Source organism: Mirounga angustirostris, unplaced genomic scaffold (genome assembly GCF_029215605.1).
Source record: "Mirounga angustirostris isolate CCGP_5_RB_7025 unplaced genomic scaffold, mMirAng1.0.hap1 SCAF_15, whole genome shotgun sequence".
NCBI classification, from domain to species: Eukaryota; Metazoa; Chordata; class Mammalia; order Carnivora; family Phocidae; genus Mirounga; species Mirounga angustirostris.
This window is the reverse complement of record NW_026991723.1, coordinates 57,082,542-57,110,393: the sequence shown is the minus strand read 5'-3', so window position 1 is coordinate 57,110,393 and position 27,852 is coordinate 57,082,542. Positions and strand designations below refer to the sequence as shown.

Genomic DNA, 27,852 nt, shown 5'->3' with positions numbered 1-27,852 from the left:
AATCCATCTTTCAACACTAATTCGAATTCCAACCTCCCCTTCTCCCTCCCTTTGTAGAAAACTGCACAATTCTTAGTAGTGAACAAAAAAAGAAACTGCAGGATTAAAATCTGTAGGTTTAGGGGCGCCTGGGTGGCTCAGTTGGTTAAGTGCCTTCAGCTCAGATCATGATCCTGGGGTCCTGGGATCAAGTCCCGCATCGGGCTCCCTGCTCAGCGGAGAGCCTGCTTCTCCCTCTCCCTCTGCCTGCCTCTCTGCCTACTCGTGCTCTCTGTCAAATAAATAAATAAAATCTTAAAATAAAATAAAATAAAATCTGTAGGTTTAAAAGTGACAAATTTCTACTTTTTGCTCAGACTTCTGATACAAATTTATCTCCCAGCTACTAAGGCACCACATGGTCTGAAGAAACACGGGTAAATCATGGTACACACAAGAACCAACCTTCAGGGCACAATGAGATGGAGAGAGGAAAGCAGGAAGATGATATAATGAGGACTACCAAGCAACCTTCAAAAAATGAATAAAGTAGGAAAAAGTTAAGTAAAAAGTTACAAAGAAAGCAAGCCTTAAAAAAAAAAAAAGGCAGCAGAGAAAAGAACAAAGTGATTAGGCAGAAAAACATTCACACATGATATACATTATCTTTTTGAAGGAAAGACCAAAAAGATGCAGGTAGAAACAAGCGAACATAACCAGGCCAGGGGCAAAGCTAACAATCCTTTGTCCTCAGAAAAATAACCAGAACACACACAAGCAAAGTCAATATAGCCATGCCCCATCTTGCCCTAAAGCCTGAAAAGAAGAAGGTGAGGCAGCAACTGCTAGGCAGAATTTAGAAATCTTTAGAGCTCTAATTCAGGGGGATTTAAAAGGCTTACCGTGGGACCTGTATTTGGAGGTGACGATTCTTCTGTGCACACAGACAAGACAGAGAGGGAAGGCATCTGGGAGATCAGATCTGAGGGAGTCAGGGCTGGCACCTCTGTGCCACTGTCCAAGTTCAAAGCTGAAAGCCCAAGAGTATGATGCCCATTGAGCTCACTGGCACTGCTTTGGGTGGAAGGCTTTAGAGAATTCCGGAAGGTGCCATTACGGAGGCAGGATGTGCTATGGAAAGTGCTCACCAGCTTGGCTGTCTTCTGATTGCTGTCATCAGAGTCAAGTTTGGGGAAGGACAAGGATTTGATATTGCTTACTGCAGGAATGGGGGGGAGGGACACTTTAGAAGACAGCGACATCTTTTCACAGTTGCCCAACTGGGGTAAGGTTATAAAGCCATTGGGTTTGTGAAGAGGCTTGATATCCAAGGTCGCCCGCTCCAGGGATGCCAGGACCTCCTCATCCTGTAACACAGACCCAGAGCCGCCTCTGGGCAAGTTATTATCTAATAACTGAGCCATAATGGGTCCAGTGGTTCCTACCAGAATGTTTCTCAGCTCTTCCTTCTCATCAATAGTTTTTAACTCCAGATTATCAAATGGGTCTTCTTCACACTCAAAGTCAGCAGGATTGAAATCTGCCTTTGTGTGGGGTGGGCTGAGAACTTTCTGTTTCATGGCAATGCTGCTGACCCGAGTCGGGGTGAGGATGCTGTTGTGCTGTAAGCTGGCAAGGATGGGATTAATCGGAGGTGGCATTGTGGCTGTACTGTGAGTCTTGGAGAAGCTCATTTTGCTGTCACCCTCTGGGCCACTCTTAGAATTCACTTTAGCTTCTATTTCCTCAGCCTTGCGCTCTGCTTCCCGCTGGGCTTCTTGGATTTTCTTAATATCTTCAGCCCATTCAATAGTTTTCTTTTCCAAGGAGAAGTCATACTGCAAAGATACAGCAGAGAAAGGACGTGTGAACCCAGGTGGCTGACCCTCTCCAACTCAATTCCTCCAGCAAATTCTTCCTCACACCAGCACAACAGAACCTGGCAAGGCAGCATTTAAGGTGTATGAGATGATCCCCAGTCAGGAAGACTAAGGCTTCCTAAGCTCCTTATATGGTTTAATCAAACTATGCTCCCAGATTACTCCAAAAATGATCTAGAAAGAGCTCCCACCACCTCTAATTCTACATTACCGGCCAAAGGTATCTTGCCAACTACTTCCTCTGCTTCTCTCCCCTCAGGCCATTTCCCTTCCTAGAATTCTTTGGTGGCTAGGCAGAGCTCGGTGGCCACCTGTGAAGCTTTGCTGATGGCCTTGTTCTTCCTCTGAACTCTTTCATAGCATCTGTCTCTATCAGGTGATGGCAAGCACAAGTGACCACAGACAGACTTAACCTTTAATTTTTTTCTAAACACTTCTCCCAACAGTATCACAAGCCTCTTGCAGACAGCTACTGGGCTTTAGATCCTCTCAGGGTCTCTATTATCTAGCACAATGCCCTAGATAGAGCCTGTGCTCAATAATAACAATAGCCCCTAACATTTAAGAAGCACTTACGAGGTACCAGGCAAGATTCTACGCACTTTTTATGTATTAACTCTCTGCATCTTTTCAACAACCCTTTAAAGTTAAGTACTATTACCCTCAGTTTACAAGAGCCATGCCCAAGGTCACAGAGCTGGTAAGTGTTAGAGCCTGGATGGAACCCAGGCAGTACGACTACAGATTCTATGTTATTAAACCACTACCTATTAAATTATAATGAACAGACTGTACTCTAAATACAGGAAAACTGCTTATTAAGATATCAAGACATATTCAAATTAGGATTTTACAGTGCAAATTGCGTAAGGATTCACTTCATGGTTAGTTCCTTAACAGTACCTTCAAGTATGTCTCAGTTTACAAAAATTTAATTTGCACACTTGGAAAAAAAATACACCTATTACAAAAAACAAAATCCACCTCAGAGAAAACTATTGGTGTTCACCCTAAAGCCTCAAAACTAAACAGTATCTATGTGTACATTCAAGGCTGAAGAGACAAAAGAGAGGGGGATGGACAGGAAAGAGGCCTACATGCCCAGACAAGAGTTTTAGAGTACAAGAAACTCTGGTCATCCCCAAGCCTTTCAGCTTCAAACAACGCAAGAGAAGCCTAGAAATGCACACATCAAGAAATTTATTTATCTGGGGTGCCTGGGTGGCGCAGTCATTGAGCGTCTGCCTTCGGCTCAGGTCATGATCCCAGGGTTCTGGGAAGCCCCGCATCGGGCTCCTTGCTTGGCAGGAAGCCTGCTTCTCCCTCTGCCTGCTGCTCCCCCTGCTTGTACTCTCTCTCTCTCTCTCTTTGACAAATAAATAAAATCTTAAAACAAAAAAAGGAAGTTTACTTATCCCCCCGAGGTGCCTGGCTGGCTCGGTGGAGCATGCCACTCTTCATCTCAGGGTTGTGAGTTCAAGCCCCACGATAAGCATGGAGCCTACTTATTTAAAAAAACAAAACAGGGGCGCCTGGGTGGCTCAGTTGGTTAAGTGACTGCCTTCGGCTCAGGTCATGATCCTGGAGTCCCGGGATCGAGTCCCACATCAGGCTCCCTGCTCGGCAGGGAGTCTGCTTCTCCCTCTGACCTTCCCCCTCTCATGCTCTCTCTCTCTCTCTCTCTCTCATTCTCACTCTCAAATAAATAAATAAAATCTATTAAAAAAATAAAAAATAAATAAAAATTAAAAAACAAAACAAAACTTTAAAAAAGAAGTTGTTCATTTTTACCGCTAAGCCAGCTGATGGGCCCCAGAAAGGCACCTGGGCGATCATGGCACTTCCTTTCTACCACTAATGGTAGTGAAAAAAACAGCACTGAACAGACTGCTCCTTCTAACCATGGAGGACATCCAATTTTGCATCTGGCTTCTTCCACCAAAAACAGGCTGTAACCAACTTCCCACCGCCTAAAAACATAGGTCCCTGACGTTTTACTCTCAAGAACTGGAAATTTCTTCCCTTTTTTGTAAAACCTTTATTGACTTTTGTTTTTTAATTATGAAAGTAATATAAAATACTTGGAACACAGAAAAAAAAGACAGAAATATTAGAGTGAAAAAATAAGAGTGTGGTTTGAGTGTAAAAATAAATAATAACAGCATCTAATATTTACGGAGTACCAGGAACCAGAGTAAATATTACAAAAGCATTATTTTATTTAATCCTTCTAACAACCTTAAAAGCTAATTATCCCCATTTTACAGATGAGGATATGGAGACCTGGAGGGTTTAAGAAACCTGTACAAGATTACACCGCTATTACATGGCAAGTCCAGCTCATGGATACCAGATTCTGCTCTAAACAATGACACTAAGGGCCACCTCCCACTACTGTGGCCACCACCAACCGTATTCAATAAAAGCTAGGCCCCTGCAAGGATTATTTATGTGTTTTACTGGCTCACTTTGATGAATTTTTAGCTGAAAAATGACGTTTGTACTGTCATGCAAGGGCAAATATGACAAAGTCACAGGAAGTGTCAAGGTATCTATCTGTCCAGGGCTCTAGGTCTGACTCTTCTGTGAACAGAAAGGAGACCAGCACCAATACCACACCCAAATCCCCCATGGAGACCCAGTCAAAGGTTAAAGGTACTATGTGCAATTAGAGAACAAAAATATTTCAACTATTCCACACAGTAATGGAGCTCAAATCTCCTCTTTTGTTATTAGTGGGTACTATGAATACAGTGAGGACAGTACCATGCACTTATTAATGCTTTATGATGATCAAATAGAAAATTCCCAGCAAAGCCTAAAACAGCAACAATTTGGGATTCAAAACAAGTTTTCTGGATGAATCTATGAAACAGTGAATAATATAACAACTATTAAAATAAGATGGTGTTTTTTAATTAAAATTATTTTAACAGTAGTATCCTGCACACAGAGAGGTGGTTACTGACATTTCTTACTGCCAATAAAAAAGTCACCAGGCAGGGTGCCTGGGTGGCTCAGTCATTTAAGCGTCTGCCTTTGGCTCAGGTCATGATCCCAGGGTCCTGGGATTGAGTCCCGCATAGAGCTCCTTGGTCAGCAGGAAGCCTGCTTCTCCAACTCTGCCTGCCGCTTCCCCTGCTTGTGCTCTCTCTGACAAATAAAATCTTAAAAAAAAAAGAAAAGTCACCAAGCAAACAGAACAATGTAAAAACTTTCTTTATATGGGAAATCTGTGTCTCTTCTGGCCCAATAAAGTCTCCATACACAAAGAGTTATCAATTCAGTATTCAAAACTATATAAGATGTTCAACATCATTAGTAATTAAGGAAATATACATCAAACCACAATAAGAGATCATTGCAAAACCTGTAAGGTTATATATAATCAAAAAGATGGATAAGAAGAGTTGGCAAGGATGTGGATAAATTGGAATCCTCATGCACTGTGGGTGGGACGGTAAAATGGGACAGCCACTCTGGAAAACAGTGCAGCGGTTCCCCAAAAGGTTAAACATAGTTACCATATGACAACCCAGCAGTTCCACTTGTATACCCAAGAAAACTGAAAGCATACGTTCACACAAAAACCTATACACAAATGTTCGCACCAGCATTATTGATAATAAGTAAAAAGTGAAAACCACCAAAATGTCCATCAACCAATAAATGGAAAAACAAAATGTAGTGTATCGATACAATGGAACATTAAGCCATAAAAATTAATGACGTACCACTTCATTCATACAACATGAATAAACCTTGAAAACATTATGCTAAGTGTAATAAGTCAGTCACAAAACACTATCTATTATTCCATTTATATGACACGTCCAAAATAGCCATATCCATAGGGACAAAGTAGATTTAGTGGTTGCCAGGGGCTGGGGGGAGAGGGAAATAGGGAGTGACTGCTAATGGACACTGCATTTCTTTTTGGGATAAGGACACCACTCTGGAATTACATAGTAATGATGGTTATACACTTTGAATATACTAAAAACCACTTATGTGCACACCTAAAAAAGGTGAATTTCAAGGTATGTGAATTATATCTCAATAAAGCTATTATTTTTAAAAATATAACTGAAATTCTCCCATTTGATTACCTACTGCATATAGACTGGAAAATAAATATTTCTTAGAGTAACATGGTGGTGCCTCAGAGAATTCCCCAGAAATGAAACTCCTTCACCAGAAAGTTGTATTTTTTAAAATCTTAAGTCATAGGAAGAAGTATTAGATAGGTAGTGTACTTAATGTTTTCCCATTTAACTCTTTCTCTAAACTGTAAGCTCGTTGAGGACAGTGAATTAGGTATTTATCTCTATCCCCAACCCTAGTAGAGCATCACTCAAAAACAGGCACTCAATAAATGTGCACTGAGAGAAGAAAGGAAGTCACAAAACATAAGGCTATTTGCTGCTTTCAAGAAGTAATTCTATACATTTATACATTACTGTGCTTTAAAGATGAGAGGGTTGAGAAAGAAGCTACTGAGAAGGCATTTAAGCACAGTCTAGAAGAATAAACAGATTTTAGTAGATAAACAGCTTTTAGTACAGTGAGAAAGAGGAAAATATTCCAAGTGGAGGTAACAGCTCATGAGAAAAAGCATAGTACGATAGGTAATATACATGGTATGTTCAATGAATTGGTAGTCACCTGGTTCGCAGGAGATATGGAGGAGATGATGAGCTGAGGTGCTTTACCACAACCTTATGTCTAGACTTAATTTAAGGACTGGTAAATCAGTCAGTTTTTTTTCTTTTTTAACAGAGATGTGACAATGTGAAACTTTAATTTAGGAATATTATTCTAGAAACAATATGAATACCAAAAAAATGCCTCAAGCAGAAGGGCCAATTAAAGAGGCTACTGCAGGGGTGCTTAGGTGGCTCAGTCGTTAAGCATCTGCCTTCAGCTCAGGTCGTGATCCCGGGGTCTTGGGATTGAGCCCCGCATCAGGCTCCCTGCTCAGCGGAAGCCTGCTTCTCCCTCTCCCACTCCCCCTGCTTGTGTTCCCTCTCTAACCATCTCTGTCAAATAAATAAATAAAATCTTAAAAAAAAAAAAGAGGCTACCGCAATAGTCCAGGTAAAAAAAAGTCACGTAAGGATGAACTGGATGGTAAAGGTGAGACACAGCAGAGAGAAAAATATTTCCTAATTTGAGTGACCAAGAAGATAATGAGGACATCAAAAGAAAGAGGTGAATGAGCAAACCAGATGGGCAGTAGGGATTTGTTTTGGACAAAGCAGAGAAACCCAGGAATATACAGTCTAACAGATTGCAGAAGATCTGTAATAGATATATAAACACATGTAAGTGTAAGTGTGTGTGTGTGTGTGAGAACGAGAGCGAGAGACAGAGAGAGAAACACAAAGACAATGTGAGCTAAGCAGTAACAGTTGCTATAAGAAATACAAGAGGAGAATTTTTTTTTTCCTATTTCACTATACATCAAATTCTTAAATGCACTCAACTTTAACTAAAAATCACCACTTACCTGTACTTCTCTGACCACCTGCAAACAATCAGGCAAGGAGAAGCCAATAGGAAGACCAACTTTAGCTGGTGTTTTGAATTTGTCTCCTATCTTAAATGGGACATCATCAAGGTAACTGAAAGTCCCTACAATCAAAAATAAAGTAGAAAATATCAGCAAAGAACTTTATTATTTGTTTTGCTATTATCTTACATCTAGGATACAACATTAATTTATGCTATCCTAAAACTAGAAGTTATAGAGACTTGCTTCTCTGACTGCTTACCTTCTCCTGACCCTAGACATCTGTGGAAGAAATCCTACTTGCGCCTACTTGATCTTTTTTTTTATTCTTATGTTAATCCCCATACATTACATCATTAATTTTAGATGTAGTGTTCCATGATTCATTGTTTGTGCATAACACCCAGTGCTCCATGCAGAATGTGCCCTCCTCAATACCCATCACCAGGCTAACCCATCCTCCCAACCCCCTCCCCTCTAAAACCCTCAGTTTGTTTTTGAGTCCATCGTCTCTCATGGTTCGTCTACCCCTCCGATTTCCCCCTCTTCATTCTCCCCCTCCTGCTACCTTCTTCTTCTTTTTTTATTTTTCTTAACATATATTGCATTATTTGTTTCAGAGGTACAGATCTGAGATTCAACAGTCTTGCACAGAATTCACAGTGCTTACCAGAGCACATACCCTCCCCAGTGTCTATCACCCAGTCACCCCATCCCTCCCACCCCACCCCCCACTCCAGCAACCCTCAGTTTGTTTCCTGCAATTAAGAATTCCTCATATCAGTGAGGTCATATGATACATGTCTTTCTCTGTTTGACTTATTTCGCTCAACATAATACCCTCCAGTTCCATCCACGTCGTTGCAAATGGCAAGATCTCATTCCTTTTGATGGCTGCATAATATTCCATTGTATATATATACCACATCTTCTTTATCCATTCATCTGTCGATGGACATCTTGGCTCTTTCCACAGTTTGGCTATTGTGGACATTGCTGCTATAAACATCGGGGTGCACGTACCCTTTCGGATCCCTACTTTTGTATCTTTGGGGTAAATACCCAGCAGCGCAATTGCTGGGTTGTAGGGTAGCTCTATTTTCAACTTTTTTTTTTAAATTTTTTTTTTTAATTAATTTATTTATTTGAGAGAGAGAATGAGAGAGAGAGCACATGAGAGGGGGGAGGGTCAGAGGGAGAAGCAGACTCCCTGCCGAGCAGGGAGCCCGATGCGGGACTCGATCCAGGGTCTCCAGGATCATGACCTGAGCCGAAGGCAGTCGCTTAACCAACTGAGCCACCCAGGCGCCCTATTTTCAACTTTTTGAGGAACCTCCATACTGTTTTCCAGAGTGGCTGCACCAGCTTGCATTCCCACCAACAGTGTAGGAGGGTTCCCCTTTCTCCGCATCCCCACCAACATCTGTCGTTTCCTGACTTGTTAATTTTAGCCATTCTGACTGGTGTGAGGTGGTATCTCATTGAGGTTTTGATTTGGATTTCCCTGATGCCGAGCGATATTGAGCACTTTTTCATGTGTCTGTTGGCCATTTGGATGTCTTCTTTGCAGAAATGTCTGTTCATGTCTTCTGCCCATTTCTTGATTGGACTCTTTGTTCTTTGGGTGTTGAGTTTGATGAGTTCTTTATAGATTTTGGATACTAGCCCTTTATCTGATATGTCATTTGCAAATATCTTCTCCCATTCTGTCGGTTGTCTTTTGGTTTTGTTGACTGTTTCCTTTGCTTTGCAAAAGCTTTTTATCTTGATGAAGTCCCAATAGTTCATTTTTGCCCTTGCTTCCCTTGCCTTTGGCGATGTTTCTAGGAAGAAGTTGCTTCGGCTGAGGTCAAAGAGGTTGCTGCCTGTGTTCTCCTTTAGGATTTTGATGGACTCCTGTCTCACATTGAGGTCTTTCAACCATTTGGAGTCTATTTTTGTGTGTGGTGTAAGGAAATGGTCCAGTTTCATTCTTCTGCATGTGGCTATCCAATTTTCCCAACACCATTTGTTGAAGAGACTGTCTTTTTTCCATTGGACATTCTTTCCTGCTTTGTCAAAGATGAGTTGACCATAGAGTTGAGGGTCCATTTCTGGGCTCTCTATTCTGTTCCATTGATCTATGTGTCTGTTTTTGTGCCAGTACCATACTGTCTTGATGATGACAGCTTTGTAATAGAGCTGGAAGTCCGGAATTGTGATGCCGCCAGCTTTGCTTTTCTTTTTCAACATTCCTCTGCGCCTACTTGATCTTATTAGCGTTTATTTTCAATTACACTTAGTGTAAAAGCCAAAGTACTCACGGAAGCCTAAAAGGCCTCCCCAAAGCCCACTATCCCTCTGCCCTCAACTCTTTGTCACCTCCTTGCTCACTGCACTAACTCACAGTAACTGTTCCTCAACCATGACAGGGTCAAACCCACCTCAAAAATTCTGCAGGGGCTGCTCCCTCTATCTGGAATGTTCTTCTCTTAAATATTCATGTGACTTATTCCTTTGTTCTTCAAGTCTTTGCTCAAATGTCACTCTCTCAATGAGGCTTACTCTGACCACCCTACTTAAAACTACCTGACCCTCACTGCAGTACTCCCATGTTACCATCTATCCTTTCCCCCACAGCACTTATTACCTTCTAACACATTAAATAATTCATTTTTAAATTATATTTATTGTCTGTCTGGCCCAATGGAATGTAAGCTCCTTGCAGAAAAGCATTTAAGTCTATTTTATTCACTGATGTACTGTCAAAACCTATACATATTAGGCACTTAATACTGATGAATCGATAGAACCTCCACAAAAGAACCTCTTTGACTAGTTCTCTACTTTAGAAAGAATCATTTCTAATTAATACAAAGAATTACTCTACATTTTTAAAGACTATATTCTGCAACAGATGTGGAAATATTCAAGAAGCATAGCACTTATGAAAAAAGGAAAACCAGGGGGTACTTGAGTGGTTCAGTCAGTTAAGTGTCTGCCTTCGGCTCAGGTCATGATCTCAGGGTCCTGAGATCAAGTCCCACATCGTGCTTCCCTACTCAGCAAGGAGTCTGCATCTCCCTCTCCCTCTGCTCCTCCTCCCTGCTCATGCTCTCTCTCAAATAAATAAATAAAATCTTTAAAAAAAAAGAAAGAAAGAAAATGAAAACCAGACAAGACCATGGGAATCAGAATAGGATTATCAGGAGACATAAACCATATACAACTGAACTGCTTTAACTCCCTGAAGGCTCTCTGCCTAATAGCTGAATCATACAAAAAGACCAGGACATTATCACTGATTTATAGGGTCAGACAAAATGAGAGTGGCTCTAACATATGACTTTCACTAGCTATCCACTCCCAAATGTACATGGTTTCTTTTCTGGATGAGGTCTGGGGATAACTTACTGGCAGAACCATCATGGACAATGAAATAGTTACTACTTTTTGACTATTAACAGCTAGTAAAATAAGGGTTGCTGGGGCACCTGGGTGGCTCAGTCAGTTAAGTGTCTGCCTTCAGCTCAGGTCATGATCTCAGGGTCCTGGAATCGAACCCCGGTTGGGCTCCCTGCTCAGTAGGGGACCTGCTTCTCCCTTTCCTCCCCGCTTGTGCTCTCTCTCTCAAATAAATAAAATCGTTAAAAAAAAAAAAAAAGGATTGCTTCTGGGCCTCACACTGGTATATTTTCTTGAATGCTCATGGACAGAATAATACAATTATACCTCTTCCATGAAGATGGCTTCTCTCCCTTTCTAAAAACTAACAGATTTCAAGACTTAACAAATTCAAGATATATTTGAAATCTTCTCATCATTCCCATTTCCTGAGGTAAATACTGCTCTGATACACCTGAAACCCTCCAGCAGAAAGAAGGACCGTACTTGCACCCTTGGGGGCTGGTGTCTCTCTTTTCCGTACCTTCTAGCCAGAACTGAAACATTTTAGGTTATCTCCCACTCAGTGAGCAAATTAAATTCACAACTGTGCTCAATTTAACAATTTTTCTGGGGAATAACCATTAAATTATTAACACTCTAGGAAAGTTTCTTAGTTGGTCATATCTCCAGAAGTACTATTTCCTCAGATGGCAATGCCTGTCACATTCCCACCCTTTTTTACTTGATTATTTCTAGTCCTTTAAGAATGAGCTTAAGAACAACTCCCTTCTCAATCTCAGAACACCCAGGTCATACCAGCACCTCAGGTCTTACCACTCTGTAAGAACAGTTTCCTTATACTCCACCTAGATACTCTGAAAATCTGAGTGTCCTTTAAGAAGAGATAAATGTTTCATATCTACACCTCCCAATCTCATCATAATAACTGGCAGATAAGATGCTCAGTAAGAACAAATAAAGAAGACATGGTCTATACTTCTTTCATATTTAACTCTCACCCCTATCTTAACTCACATTCAATTAACATTTATTAAAATTCAAAATTATTGGGCGCCTGGGTGGCTTAGTCATTAGGCGTATGCCTTCAGCTCAGCTCATGATCCTAGGGTCCTGGGATCGAGTCCCACATTGGGCTCCCTGCTCAGCAGGGAGTACTTCTCCCTCTGACCCTCCCCCTGCTTGTGTTCCCTCTCTCGCTGTGTCTCTCTCTGTCAAATAAATAAAATCTTTTAAAAATAAATAAAATTAAATAAATAAATACAATTCAAAATGATTTACCTAAAATGTCAAGGCTACTCATAAAAATATACCAGGTGCTCCCCCATCAAACTATCAGGTATCATCACAGCTTGCCAAAATAACCAAGTACTGGATACAACGCTAAAACCCTCTGTCACTTAAAAATTCTTTATATTATAGAAATTAGGGGCACCTGGGTGGCTCAGTCATTAAGCATCTGCCTTCAGCTCAGGTGATGATCCCAGGGTCCTGGGATCGAGCCCTGCATCGGGCTCCCTGCTCAGCGGGAAGCCTGCTTCTCCCTCTCCCACTCCCCCTGCTTGTGTTCCCTCTCTCACTGTGTCAAATAAATAAATAAAATCTTAAAAGCAAAGTTCTAATTTTAAAAAAATTTTATCTGTCTTCCATGAAAACAGGTGCTCAAAGTTTACTGAAAGTTAGATTTTAACTTTAGCTAGTGTCCTGATAGGAGACAAAGCTGAAACTAGCATTTTCTAAGAAGCACTGGCAAAATGTACAGGCAAGTTAACAATCACAAAATTAAGTCTTTTGTTTCAGAATGTTTATTCATTCAAAGTAGGTTAATTCTCTCTCTCTCTCACACACACACACGCACACTCTGAAAATATCCTACCCATAATAACACAAGCATATATGATATACAAATGTAAGAAAACCCATCCACACTAAAACTAACAAAATTTTCTTAAATGAACAGTTCTACTGTAGAATGGTGAGGGGAGCTGAGGGAGAAAATTATCTACAAAAAATAACATACTTAAGATACCTGAGCCAAATGAGAATATCTTTCAAAGCGTGTTCAGTTTCCCTGCCCACCTTTCAGTTAGGAAAATGACATGACTGCTATATACACTGATGACTTATATTCTGTAAATTGAAGTAGGCCCTGGCATAGGGACAGACAGATCAAGTATTATTACACCTTTAAACAACTGCTGATTCCCTTCCTTAACACCAATTACAGGTTTCTACTTTTATTTTATTTTTTTAAAGATTTTATTTATTTATTTGACAGAGAGAGACACAGCGAGAGAGGGAACACAAGCAGGGGGAGTGGGAGAGGGAGAAGCAGGCTTCCCGCAGAGCAGAGAGCCCAATGCGGGGCTCGATCCCAGGACCCTGGGATCATGACCTGAGCCGAAGGCAGATGCTTAAGGACTAAGCCACCCAGGTGCCCAGGTGTCTGCTTTTAAAAAGCAGTTTCATTTCACTAGCCAATGCCAAGGTGATTTGGCACATCCTCTAACTTTCCCTGGTCTTAGTCCTTTAAACTTTATTAGTAGGGAATGAGCCAACAGTTATGTGATTATTTGGGAGGGGGGTAGGAATAAAGGGCAAAAAAGGCATTTAGGGGCACGTGGCTGGCTCAGTTGGTAAAGCATGGGACGACTCTTGAGTGTAGAGATTACTTAAAACTAATAAATCTTTTAGAGTGGCTCAGTCAGTTAAGCATCCAACTCTTGATTTCGGCTCAGGTCATGTTCTCCAGGTCATGAGATTGAGCCCCTACAGGGCTCCCCACTGGGCATAGAAGCTGCTTGGGATCCTCTCTCACCCTCTCCCTCTGTCCCTCCCCACCCCACCCCACCTCCTGGTACACGCTCTCTTAAAAACAAAAAATCTTTTAGGGGCACCTGGCTGGCTCAATGGGTGGAGCTTGTAACTCTATCTCAGAGTTGGAAGTTCCAGCCCCACACTGACTGTAGGGATTACTTAAAAATATTTTAAAAATAGATAGCTAAATAAATAATCTTTTAAAAAAAGGCATTTAAAGAGATGGCAACAAAGCAAGCAACCTTTTGAATGGACAGAGACTACTGTAGCATAATTAATGATGATGCTATGAGGATTATAAAGAATATATTTTGCAAATATAACCGACTATGCCTTAGGAATTATTCATTTTTATCCAATATATCAAAATATATATTTAAAGACAGCAATTTCTCTTGTTTCTCAATACACCTTATTTTTTTTAAAAGATTCAATAAACTCAACTACATGGCCCAGAGAATTAAACACTGTGACTAACAAATTTCCAGCTTAGGGCGCCTGGGTGGCTCAGTTGGTTAAGCGACTGCCTTCAGCTCAGGTCATGATCCTGGAGTCCTGGGATCGAGTCCCGCATCGGGCTCCCTGCTCAGCGGGGAGTCTGCTTCTCCCTCTGACTCTCCCCCTCTCATGCTCTTGCTCTCTCAAATAAATAAATAAATCTTAAAAAAAAAAAAAATTTCCAGCTTACCCCAAATATTTTTTAGTTTCAGTCTTTATTATTGAATATCTTTCTAAAATGTCTGAGCCCACTCTCTTAAGTTCAGTTTCGATAAAGAAAGTAAGCACATCTCTGATGACTTCAGTTCCTTGAAGTCACGTTCTGCACATCACTTTGCGTTATGCACAGTGGAAGAGACTGGGCTGAAGATGTACTATCTCAGGATAAATTCTGGGAAAGCATCATTGTCATTTCTTTCTTTCTGAATTGCTAATATGCTTATAATCTTGTCACCTGCATGTTTTCCTGAAAAAAAGTTACAATTCCAGGGAAGAGGAGAGATGAATTCTTAATGGAGGGTAGAAACTAGATTATGCTTAATTCAGGTTTTACTGTGAATTCAAACTGAGGATTCAAATCGGAAGTTTTTAAAAACAAACAACAGTAAAGACCAAACTTAAAATTTAGTGAAAAATACAATTCCATAACTAGGTATCACTACCTTAAAGCCATTAAGTTTGCTACAAGGGGCGCCTGGGTAGCTGGTTAAGCATCCAACTCTTGATTTCTGCTCAAGTCATGATCTCAGGGTTGTGAGACTGAGTCTCATGTAGGGCTCTAAGCTCACTGCAGAATCTGCTTGAGATTCTCTCCCTCTCCCCCTTCCCCTGCTGGTGCGTGCACCCCGCCTCAAAGAAAGGAAGAAGGAAGGAAGGAAGGAAGGAAGGAAGGAAGGAAGGAAGGAAGGAAGGAAGGAAGGAAAGAAAGAAAGAAAGAAGTTGACAGATGGATCGATAAATAGACACACATGTAGACAGACACACATAAAATTATACAGATATCTGCAACAGGATGTGAAGTCACAAGAAAATGTTACTCACATCCTAACAACAAAAGCCAGATAACCTACAAAATCAGCTTTTTAATACACAATGTCTGGCATTCAATCAAAAATAAGACACACAAGCAAGAAAATGTGATCCATCATTAAGAGAGGAACCAGTCATCAGACCCAAACTGAGGGATAGCAAAGATACTGAAATTATCAGAAAGGTTTAAAATAACTATAATAAATATATTAAAGGATCTAGTGGAAAAGATGAACATGTGTGAGCAGATTAGGAATTTCAACAAGAGACAGAAAAAGAAAGACAAAGCAACAATGCTAGAAATGAAAAATGCAGTATCAGAGAAGAAAATCTTTGATAGTTCATAACCAGGCTATCCTGATAGTCAGAAAATACTTAGCAGAGGAAAGAACCAGAGAACCTGAGGGCAGGTCAAAAGAAATTAACCGTATTGAAACACAAAGGTAAAAAAAAAAAAAAAAATGAAACAGAGCCTTAAGAGATATTTAGGACAATATCAAACAGCCTAATACGTGTATGATTAGAGTCTTAAAAGGATAAGAGAGAAACAATGGGGCAGATGAAATGTGAAAAGAAATAATGGCTGCAAATTTTCCCAGAGTGATAAAAGATATCAACCCACAGATCCAAGAAGTTTAGCTAACTTCAAGCAGGATAAATACACAGAAAATCACACCAAGCCACATCATAGTAACAATGCTGAAAACAAAGGTAAAGTCTTGACAGACGGTGCGGGGAGGAGAGCAATGATTAAACGATGGCCAACTTCTTCACATTACACTGTAAAGCCGTAACAGATCAACTTTAAAAACAATTTAAAATAAAACATCTTTATCTATCACTCAGCAGAAAAAGTATTTCAATATCCTAGGAGAAATTAAACCAAGGGCAAAATGAACCTCCCTCAGAAGTTAGCTAGCTCAATGGTCATAAATAGGACAGCCTGGCCTTTCAAAGGAAAGAGTTTAGGTTTATTAAGTTTTATCTGTTTGTACAGACTTATTTTTTCCTAAATTAGAATCTCAAGGCATCTTCTCAGATATTAAAAGAGGAATTTGCTTATTGAAACTTTTTTTTTTCAATTTTATTTATTTGAGATACAGCGAGAGAGTGAGCACAAGTGCGGGGGGAGGGAAAGAGGGAGAAGAAGAAGCAGACTCCCCACTCAGCAGGGCTCCATCCCAGGACCCCAAGATCATGACCTGAGCCAAAAAAACACTTGGGGGCACCTGGGTGGCTCAGTCGGTTAAGCATCCGCCTTTGGCTCAGGTCATGATCTTGGGGTCCTGGGATTAAGCCCCACATTGGGCTCTCTGCTCAGCAGGTAGTCTGCTTCTTCCTCTCCCTCTGCCCCTCCCCCTGGCTCATTCTCTCTCTCTCTCAAATAAATAAAATCTTAAAAAAAAAACCACTTCTGGGGCACCTGGGTAGCTCAGTCAGTTAGGTGACCGACTCTTGATTTCAGCTCAGGTCATGATCTCAAGGTCATGAGATCAAGCCCTGCACTGGGTGTGGAGCCTGCTTAAGATTCTCTCTCGGGGCACCTGGGTGGCTCAGTTGGTTGAGCATCTGCCTTCAGCTCGGGTCATGATCCCAGGGTCCTGGGATTGAGCCCCACATCAGGCTCCCTGCTCCACAGGGAGCCGGCTTCTCCCTCTCCCTCTGCCTGCCACTCTCCCTTCTTATATGCGCTGTCAAATATATAAAATCTTAAAAAAAAAAAATTCTCTCCCTCTCCCTCTACCCCTCCCCCACTGCTTGAACGCTCACTCGCATACACACTCTCTAAAAAAATAAATAAAAAGTAAGAAATCTCTTCTGGAAAATAACTTTTTTCTTAAAGTGGAAAATAAGTTAAAAACTAAAGAGAATTAACATTTTAAAACACCAGACTCGGGCGCCTGGGTAGCTCAGTTGGTTAAGTGACTGCCTTCAGCTCAGGTTATGATCCTGGAGTCCCAGGATCGAGTCCCGTATTGGGCTCCCTGCTCAGCGGGGGGTCTGCTTCTCCCTCTGACTCTCTTCCCTCCTGTGCTCTCTCTCATTCTCTCTTTCAAATAAATAAAATCTTAAAAAATAAAAAATAAAAAATAAATAAAATAAATAAAACAGCAGACTCCAAGAAAGGCCTGATTTAAACTGAGCCAAGGGTTTGCAATTTATATAATATAAAAGAACAATATTTTTAAAGGTCTTTCAGAATTAACTGCTTATTCTCTTATTTTGTTATTTAGGGCTATGAAGTTATTAATGACAGTGGAAGAAGTTCAACCTTAGTTGAAAAAAAATGAACTTGAGGGAAGCACTTGGATGGCTTAGTTGGTTAAGCAGTCTGTCTTCAGCTCAGGTCATGATCCCAAGGTCCTGAGATCAAGTCCTGCATTGGGCTCCTTGCTCAGCGGGGAGTCCGCTTCTCCCTTAGCCTAACACTCTTCCCTGCTTGTGCGCACACAATCCCTCTCTCTCTGATAAATTAAAAAAAAAAAAAAAAAGAACTTGAAGGTAAAATCAAATACTAGTCATAGCACAGGATCTAGTCAGCCCAAATATTTAAAAAGAAAAAAAAAAAATTTAATATCCAGTCACAAAAGCAGATGTTACCTCCTTGTCCACACTCCAAATGCCCTGGAAGAATTATATACACACACACCCACTAACCCCAATGGACCAGTCAGATAATACCTACCTTAGGGAGAATCAATCCACAGGCCTATAAACTAGGCTGTACCAATCAGATACCCCCTTGCCCGACAGATAGAAAAACTTTGAGCTATATGATGCTAGCCACTTAGACTGAAAGATCAAATAGCAAGCTGCATCATATTGGGGGGGGGCATTTTTCACCCTATGCACTCTACACAAGTAGGTCAAGAAAGCAAGTCTATAAACAGAAGAATAAAAATGGAGCACACCCGCAGAGAAAAGCAGTAAGGAAAGGCTATGTAGCTTCCTGAGAGATGGGGGGAGTACGAGCCTTAGTTTCCTGGCTTTCTAATTTCAGCCCTGAAAGACCAGGCTAAACTTGATTTCCTGCACTCAGATGCTGACAAGATTGCTATTCTCCCCACACCTTTTTTTTGCCTATTTCCTTTAATTTCTATTCCTTAAGCTACATAATACCTAAAAATAAGATTCTTTAAAAACTCCAAAGCTATAGAAATTCAAGTAGCAGCTCACCAGTTTAAAGCAGAAGCTGAAAAGAGAAAGAGAAAAAAATATTTTCTCAGGGCACCTGGGTGGCACAGTTGGTTAAGCATCTGACTCTTGATCTCACCTCAGGTCTTGATCTCAGGGTTGTGAATTCAAACCCCACGTTGGGCTCCACGATGGGCGTGGAGGTAGAATGCTTCACTCAAACAACAAAATTTTGGTGAGGAATGTAAGGAGATGGAGGAATTTCTAAAAAAGTTATTGATCAGGTGGGGCGCCTGGGTGGCTCAGTCGTTAAGCATCTGCCTTCGGCTCAGGTCGTGATCCCGGGGTCCTGGGATCGAGCCCCACATCGGGCTCCCTGCTCTGCGGGGAGCCTGCTTCTCCCTCTCCCACTCCCCCTGCTTGTGTTCCCTCTCTCGCTGGGTCTCTCTCTGTCAAATAAATAAAATCTTTAAAAAAAAAAAAAATTTTTTTTAATAAAAAATAAAATAAAAAAGTTATTGATCAGGTAACTTCAAAATTAGAATCTTCTCTCTGAACTGTTTAGCTGGAACACATAACCTGGGGTCCATCTTATTTTCACTCCAGTCAAAAAGGACTTCCCAAAGAGTCGAGATATATAGCTTATCTTTTGAAATAAGATTATAAGCTTAAATTTTTCTTTTTTGCTATTTTCTCTCCTCTGTCCTTTGCTCTGTCCTCTTTTTCCTTAAAAAAGTGATCCAGGGCGCCTGGGTGGCTCAGTTGGTTGAGCGACTGCCTTCGGCTCAGGTCATGATCCTGGAGTCCCTGGATCGAGTCCCGCATCGGGGTCCCTGCTTGGCGAGGAGCCTGCTTCTCCCTCTAACCCTCCCCCCTCTCATGTACTCTCTCTCTCTTTCTCTCATTCTCGCTCTCTCAAAAAAATAAATCTTTAAAAAAAAAAAAAGTGATCCAGAGGCAACTTCGGATCTATCTCTCTACTTTCATTTGAATACTTTGAAAGTATTGTCTAATAGTCCTTAGACAACAGGAAATAGCTTACCTGGTAGATCTGATGCCTGACCTGCTATAAAGAATGCAAATTCCAGAGTGTGACTGACTTAACTCCAAAAGGACCTAACAAAACACATACAACTGATGTATGTAAGCATATGCACAATGGTAATTCAAAATATTAAACTGTTATATAAAATATATAAGCAAGTTAGAACCCCAGTGACTGCTGCTGCAGACTGATTCAGGTGACTGATACAATCAAGCAACCAGAAGAGCATACCAACATATGTTGTCATGCGGTCTGGCAAATCATTCTTACAATGACATGATTTTAAAAATGGAAGATTAGCTTTAAAAACCTTCATTTTTTTAAAGGGGCAGGGAAGGGAGGAGAGAGACGATCTTAAAGCAGGCTCCATGCCCATTACGGAGCCCAAAGCATAGCTGATCTCACAACCCTGAGATCATGACCTAAGAAGAAATCAAGAGTCAGATGCTTAACTGACTGAGCTGCTAGGCGCCCCCAAAAACCCTTTTATTTTTTTTTAAGATATTATTTATTTATTTAACAGAGAGAGAGAGAGAGAGAGAGTGCACACAAGCAGGCGGAGTAGTAAGCAGAGGGAGAGGGAGAGGGAGAAGCAGGCTCCCCGCTGAGCAAGGAGCCTGATGTGGGGCTCAATCTCATGACCCTGGGATCATGACCTGAGCTGAAGGCAGTCACCCAACCAACTGAGCCACCCAGGTGCCCCTCAAAAACCCTTTTAAAAAAAAAAAAAAGATTTTATTTATTTATTTGACAGAGAGAGACACAGCGAGAAAGGGAACACAAGCAGGGGGAGTGGGAGAGGGAGAAGCAGGCTTCCCACGGAGCACGGAGCCCAATGCGGGGCTCAATCCCAGGACCCCGGGATCATAACCTGACCCGAAGGCAGACGCTCAATGACTGAGCCACCCAGGCGCCCCTCAAAAACCCTTTTAAAATAACTGTTGTTTGGCTATTTCTGGTATTTAATTCTTATCTTCTACTGTATGAAATGAGAATCTAACTTCTTAGGCACCTCCTTTTCTCCCAAATGCAGATAATAAAGTTTATTAATGTATTCAGTTTAGAAAGGTGTATCTTAGAAAAAGATGATAAACTATTTGTTTCAAATGCAAAATTGTAATTACTACTACTAACATTTCTGTAATTACTGATCACAGTTTATTTGTAGTAATTACTTCCTATCACCGTGGGGCAGGGAGGGAGGACAACAAGGATGGACATTAAAGCAAAACATTATTAAGTATTAACTAAAGGTTTAGAGTTTTTCACACCTGAGATGACCAAGAGCTATGACCAGAGAGTAAGAAAGGGAATGTAACTACTTCAAAATACTGCTGAAGAACAATAAAAATAGGTAGGCTCCCTATTCACCTCTGGTAGTTTCAAGTACAATAACCAAAGAGACTCTAAAACTTAACTATCTACTTCAATACTTCAGTATTGGGGCGCCTGGGTGGCTCAGTTGGTTAAGCGACTGCCTTCAGCTCAGGTCATGATCCTGGAGTCCTGGGATCGAGTCCCGCATCGGGCTCCCTGCTCGGCAGGGAGTCTGCTTCTCCCTCTGACCCTCCTCCCTCTCATGCTCTCTGTCTCTCATTGTCTCTCTCGCAAATAAATAAAATCTTAAAAAAAAAAAAAAAAAAAAACTTCAGTATTAAATTACCTGAAATCCATTGGAATGTATATGCTACACTGTTGTACAACTTTTTCTCAAGCTGTTCATTTAAATAAACAAAAAGGTGCACTTACTTAGACAACGTTAAGTGATTTCAAATCTTCTGATCAAATCATAACTTAAACCATGATATCTAACAGTCCACTTACCATGAAAATCTGCACCCAACTTCTTAGAAGCCATTTAGAACCTGAAAAACAAAGAAATATTTTTAAGTACATGATGCTCTGAGGGGATATAAACAAATCATTATGAGAAAATTGAGACTACAGGGGCGCCTGGGTGGCTCAGTTGGTTAAGCGACTGCCTTCGGCTCAGGTCATGATCCTGGAGTCCCAGGATCGAGTCCGGCATCGGGGTCCCTGCTTGGCGAGGAGTCTGCTTCTCCCTCTGACCCTCCTCCCTCTCATGCTCTCTGTCTCTCATTCTCTCTCTCTCAAATAAATAAATAAAATCTTTAAAAAAAAAAAAAAAAAAGAAAATTGAGACTACAAAAAAGAAACCAGAATACAGTCCTCAAACTTCTCAGTCCCAAAATCTTAAAAAAGAAAGGAGAAAGGAGGACATATTAGTTATCTAGAGAAAAGTTAAACATTTCTAAAATCTGCATGTTCTAAAAATGTACATGTGGAGCCGCCTGGGTGGCTCACTGGGTTGAGCGTCTGCCTTCAGCTCAGGTCATGATCCGAGTCCTGGGACTGAGTCCTATATTGGGCTCCTTGCTCAGCGGGGAGCCTACTTCTCCCTCTGTCTGCCACTCCCCCTGCTTGCTCAGTCTCTCTCTCCCTCTCTGACAAATAAATCAATCTTTTTTAAAAATATAAAAAATAGGGCGCCTGGGTGGCTCAGTTGGTTAAGTGACTGCCTTCAGCTCAGGTCATGATCCTGGAGTCCCTGGATCCAGTCCCGCTTCGGGGTCCCTGCTCCGCGGGGAGCCTGCTTCTCCCTCTGACCCTCCCGCCTCTCATATGCTCTCTCTCTCTCTTTCTCAAATAAATAAAATCTTTAAAAAATAAAATAAAAATATATAAAATATATAAAAATTAAAAAACTAAAATGTGTATATATATATAAATATGAGAAGAACATACTAGCCATTTACCAATTTATATGTGAACTATCAAAAGGAAAAAAGTACAAAACACCTTCTTGACACAAACTATAAATCTGTCAATAACAGATTAAGAAAAATCTCTCTTTATTCAGTTATACAAATACAGAACCTTTTGCTGGCAACTAACTCTAATAGTAAGTTAAGTGGGGAATGAATGACATATAATCTGTACTGCTTAATTAGTATAAAAATCTTTTAAGTAAAGGAAGGGGCAGGCGCCTAGGTGGCTCAGTCGGTTGAGTATCTGCCTTCAGCTAAGGTCATGATCCCAGGGTCCTGGAATGGAGCCCAGCGTCAGGTTCCCTGCTCTGCGGGGAGTCTGCTTCTCCCTCTGCCTCCCCACTTGTGCTCATGCTCTCACTCTCTCTCTCTCAAATAAACAAAATCTTAAAAAAAAAATTTTTTAAGTGAAGAAAAAAAACATAAAACCACACATCTTTGCATTTTCAGCCCCTATAAAAGTTAAGTCTGAAGTCCTGTCTTAAACCAAAAACTGAGCTCTTCAACCTAAAAGTCAGTCTATTGCCCTTGATATGGTGTTTATACCTCTAACTTAAAAATGTAAGCAAGGAAAAAAAATGTAAGCAGGAAAAAAATTAAGGTTAGCTATATGAATTTATGGTCTGTTGTCTATTAGCCTGCATTACAATACACTGGAAGGCATCATACTGAATACAATCTATTTTCCACCAAACGTTAAAAAAAAAAAAGGAAAAGTATATTGCACCTATCTTGTGAAAATTATTCAGTAGAATTAAAATCTGCACAGGCTTTTTCTTAAATTAACAAGCTGATTTTTTTTTTAGTTTTATTTATTTATGTAATCTCTACACTCATGGGGCTTGAACTCACGACCCTGAGATAGAGTCTCATACTCTTCTGACTGAATCAGCCAGGCACCCCTATACACTTTTATTTTATTTATTTTTTTATTTTTTAAAGATTTTATTTATTTATTTGACAGAGAGAGACACAGCGAGAGAGGGAACACAAGCAAGAGGAGTGAGAGAGGGAGAAGCAGGCTTCCTGCTGAGCAGGGAGCCCGATGCGGGGCTCGATCCCAGGACCCTGGGATCATGACCTGAGCTGAAGGCAGACGCTTAACGACTGAGCCACCCAGGTGCCCCTAACCCTATACACTTTAAATGGATGAACTGACAGGGGCACCTGGGTGGCTCAGTTGGTTGAGCATCTGACTCTTGATATCGGATCAGGTCATGATCTCAGGGTCCTGAAATTGAGCCCTGCACTGAGCCCCGCATCGGGCTCCACACTAAGCACAGAGTCTGCCTGTCCTCCTCCCTCTGCTCCTCCCCCTCTGTCACTCTCTCTAAAATAAATAAATAAATAAAATCTTTAAATAAATGGATGAATTGTACATGGTGTATAATACAACACCACCACAACATGGACAAATTTCAAATTCATCATGGTAAGTGAAAGAAGCCAGGCTCTAAAGGTTACATATTATATGATTCTATTTAAACTACAGTAATAAAAAACAGGGGCACCTGGGTGGCTCAGTCATTAAGCGTCTGCCTTCAGCTCAGGTCAGGATCCCAGGGTCCTGGGATCGAGCCCCGCATCGGGCTCCCGGCTCAGCAGGAAGCCTGCTTCTCCCTCTCCCACTCCCCCTGCTTGTGTTCCTGCTCTCTGCTGTCTCTCTCTGTCAAATAAATAAAATCTTAAAAAAAAAAGAAAATACGCAAAACTATAGGAATAGAAAAGTAATGTTAGCTACCATGTACTATAAAGGATAGAAAGTATTATGTAAGGGGCACATGACTTGCTCAGTCCACAGAGCAAGCGACTCTTGATCTCAGGGTTGTAGATCTGAGCCCCACGGTGGGTGTAGAGATTTAAAAACAAAATCTTTTAAAAAATGAAATTTTTTTTTAAAAGTGGCTGCCTCTAGGTGGTAGAACTGGGAATAATTCATAACATTCCTCTACAGTTTCTGAACATCCTATGGCAAACAGCTATTTATTTTACAATTTCTTTAAAGCTTTACTTTAAAAGTTTCAGTTTTCCAGCATGATGTGGGGACTAAATATTGTGGTTGATATTCTAATTAATTCTAATGGAGAGTTAAAATTATAAAGTATATGGATTATCAATTTTCAAAGAAACAACAAACCATGCTGAAAATGATTAAAACTTTTTATATGTGCAGAAGATATTTCATTGGCGCACACACTACAGGGTCATCAAAATGTACATAAACCACAATACAGTGAGACTCCTAAAACGAAGAAACAAGATTCTTGGCAGTCTCAACCTTCACACATAGGCATAGAATAGAAATGTACTTAAGTCTCTGCTGAGAAAAAAAGCAGTATTTAAGCACACAGCAAAGACAGCTGCAACAAGTGCAGAAAATGAGCATTTTCATCTATGTGTCCCTGATATTGTGGGATATCAGCTGTTTGAAAAAGCGGCTGTTTTTGAGAGGTAAATGGTTTGGGAGAAGCTCCTTGAGCCTCTAATTTAAAAAATAATTTTGGGGCGCCTGGGTGGCTCAGTTGGTTAAGCGACTGCCTTCGGCTCAGGTCATGATCCTGGAGTCCCTGGATCGAGTTCCGCATCGGGCTCCCTGCTCGGCAGGGAGTCTGCTTCTCCCTCTGACCCTCCTCCCTCTCATGCTCTCTGTCTCTCATTCTCTCTGTCTCAAATAAATAAATAAAATCTTTAAAAAAAAAATAATAATAATTTTGCAAACAATCCCCAGAAGCAGCTAACATCACAAATATTTTAAGAAGTTTCACCAACTTTAAATGGATTCTTTTTTTTTTTTTTAAACAGGCTCTATGCCCAACATGGGGCTTGAACTCATGATCCTGAAATCAAGAGTCCCAAGCTCTACTGACTGAGCCAGCCAGGTGTCCCTAAATGGATTCTTAATGGCTTTTTTTTAAAGGTTCAACCAAAAGACAACCCACAGAATGGGAGAAGAATGGGAGAAAAATATATTTGCAAATGATGTATGTGATAAGGGGACTGTTATCTAGAATACATAAATAACTCCACAACTCAATAATAAAAGACAAATAACCCAACTAGAAATGGGCAAAAGAATATGAATAATCAATTCTCCAAAGAAGACATACAGATAACCAAGAAGCACATGATGATGAGATGATGTTCAATTCATTAGTCAGGCAAATGCAAATAAAAGACTCCCCTCTCTATCCCCCATGCTAGAGTATGCATATTATCTGCAACGAAGCAAAATTTCTATTAAAAAAAAGTGAGAATTAAAATATAGTACCCCTATTACTAAATAAAAGGATATAAATTCTTTAAAAATATGCCTCAATAGAGCTGATAAAATATACATTTTCTTGGGGGCTTCTTTAAATATTAAAATAGTTCACTGAATGCAGAGGGAGATAGAGAATCTCAAGCAGACTCCCCACTGAGTGTGGAGCCCAACATGGGACATCTCAGGACCCTGAGATCATGATCTGACCCAAAACCAAGAGTCAGATACTCAACTGACTGAGCCACCCAGGCGTCCCAAGTACAAGTTTTAAAATGTTTTTATAAGTTGAACTGAATTACTTAACATGTAAAAAATGTACACAAAACAAGACTGAAAAAAATACATTTGCCCCCAACATAAAACTGTAAGTGCTCACAGGAGAAAAAAAAAATCCTAAGTTATCATAAATCTCCACTAAAATATATATAAACGCATATATTAAAGGAAAAGTATCAAGCAGAAATAAGAACAGAACACATTTTTTTTTTGCACACATTCTTTACTCATAAGCTTTTACACTAATAAAATGTAGACTTCCCTGAAGCACCAAAGAACTTAACAGCAATGTTCTATTTTGCCAGTTCAGTGCCACTTCAATTCAAATGCTACAGGAAGAAAAGCCAGTAACTTAAAATTTAAATCACTAATTAAAGACGTTCAAGAACAAAAAGAGATGGGGAAAGAGGTAACAAGAACAGAACTGCAGGGAGAGGAGAAGCCAGAGTGCAAGAAACAGAAGACATGAGATAAGGAATGGAAAAAGGCAAAGTGAGAAGAGTAGGGGTAACCAATCAAGAGAATGTAAACAACATCCTGCCAAGGCGCAGGCCCTTTCACAAGGGGAAGAGAAAGCCCAACACAATTGTATTGATGATCTCATTTTCTTTCTTCCCTTTCTTATATCATTAAATTCCTATTATATGAAATTACATTCTTACAAAGTTTCCTAATACATAGCAATTTAGTATCTCAGTAAGCTATCATTGTCACACATTACACTGCAACAAGAGCTGCAATCAGGAATTTCCCCAGATACAAATTAATCCAGGAAATTCTCTTACAGAAAAAGATGGCTCTGGGAATCATCAAATTTCAATTCTAAAAACAAAGTTAACACACATACAACCAGCATTCATACCAACATATATATGACAAAAATGACAAATGTAATGGCTATTAGTATGTCAATACAACGCTATACTAAATTCATCAGAAGGGCGCCTGGGTGGCTCAGTTGGTTAAGCGACTGCCTTCGGCTCAGGTCATGATCCTGGAGTCCTGGGATCGAGTCCCGCATCGGGCTCCCTGCTCGGCAGGGAGTCTGCTTCTCCCTCTGACCCTCCTCCCTCTCATGCTGTCTGTCTCTCATTCTCTCTCTCGCAAATAAATAAAATCTTAAAAATAAATAAATAAATAAATTCATCAGAAAAAGCTTTATTTTCTCACAGATCTCAGAGACATTTTGGAGTCTTAGTTCTTTCAACAGTAAAATAAAAGGGTAGTAGGCTGAATAAACAGCCAACCCTAAACATACCATGAATCTGTAACACTAGAATAAAGAAAAGCAAAAATATTTATGTTCCCAAATTAAATATTCAGTACCAGAATAATATCATCATTTACTATACACAGTAATTTTTTTGGTTAAGATTTTATTTATTCATTTGAGATAGACACAGAGAGTACAAGCAGGAGGAGGGGCAGAAGGAGAGGGTGAGGGACAAGCACACTCTCCCAGTGAGCACAGAGCCCGATGCTGGGCTCGATCCCAGGACCCTGAGATCATGACCTGAGCTGAAGTCAGACACGTAATGGTAACTTCTGAAAGATGTCCTTTAGGGACAAAATAAAAAGCTGGCAACCATGTTAATCGCATCCCTCTTTTTAAATTTTAGTGGCCCATGAAACCAAAAGTCTGGAAACCATTTCCTATATCACATATAAAATAATAACCTCAAACGAATTATTTAAAAAAATTTATATAGATAGATATCTTAGCACACTGTCTGAGACACAGCAAGAGCCACAAAGATTGGTAAACATATAACTTGGAGAGGCGCCTGGGTGGCTCAGTAGTTTGGGCATCTGCCTTCGGCTCAGGTCATGATCTCAGGATCCTGGGATCAAGCCTTGCATCTGGCTTACTCCTCAGGGGAAGCGGGAGTCTGCCTCTTCCTCTCCATCTACCCCTCCCGCACCTCGTGCTCTCTCTCACTCTCTCAAATGAATAAAATCTTAAAAATATATATATATAAAATATATATATACAAAATATATATATGTACATAACTTAGAAAAAAGTAAACCATTTGCCAAGTACTCTACCAGCAAGCTATACACAAAATGTAGATTTTTATTTGAATGTTTAGACTCTTATTTTGAGTGAAGAATATGGCTGTAAACACAGAACTGAGTTTGAGACCTTACTTTCAGTTTCAAGTCTGAGAATTAGCCAGAGATATTTTCAGGATCTATCACCGTCCACAACCTCTGTGTTTACAAAACTAAGCCCCTTATTATTG

General features: G+C 40.4%; 1 protein-coding gene across 4 annotated transcripts in view; it reads right to left on the bottom strand.

The window, feature by feature from the left end:
* UBAP1 (ubiquitin associated protein 1) overlaps positions 1 to 27,852 on the bottom strand; it is a 62,622-nt gene that overhangs the window by 10,788 nt on the left and 23,982 nt on the right. For 3 of the 4 annotated variants that reach the window (XM_064579654.1, XM_064579651.1, XM_064579653.1), the window contains exons 2-4: positions 21,104 to 21,144; positions 7,369 to 7,493; positions 882 to 1,817 (exon numbers count right to left, since the gene is read on the bottom strand). In XM_064579654.1, coding sequence (XP_064435724.1) covers positions 882 to 1,817; positions 7,369 to 7,493; positions 21,104 to 21,137 — 1,095 coding nt within the window. In that variant the 5' untranslated portion in view covers positions 21,138 to 21,144. The remainder of the gene's footprint in view (positions 1 to 881; positions 1,818 to 7,368; positions 7,494 to 21,103; positions 21,145 to 27,852) is intronic. The other variant, XM_064579655.1, reaches the window with a different exon arrangement.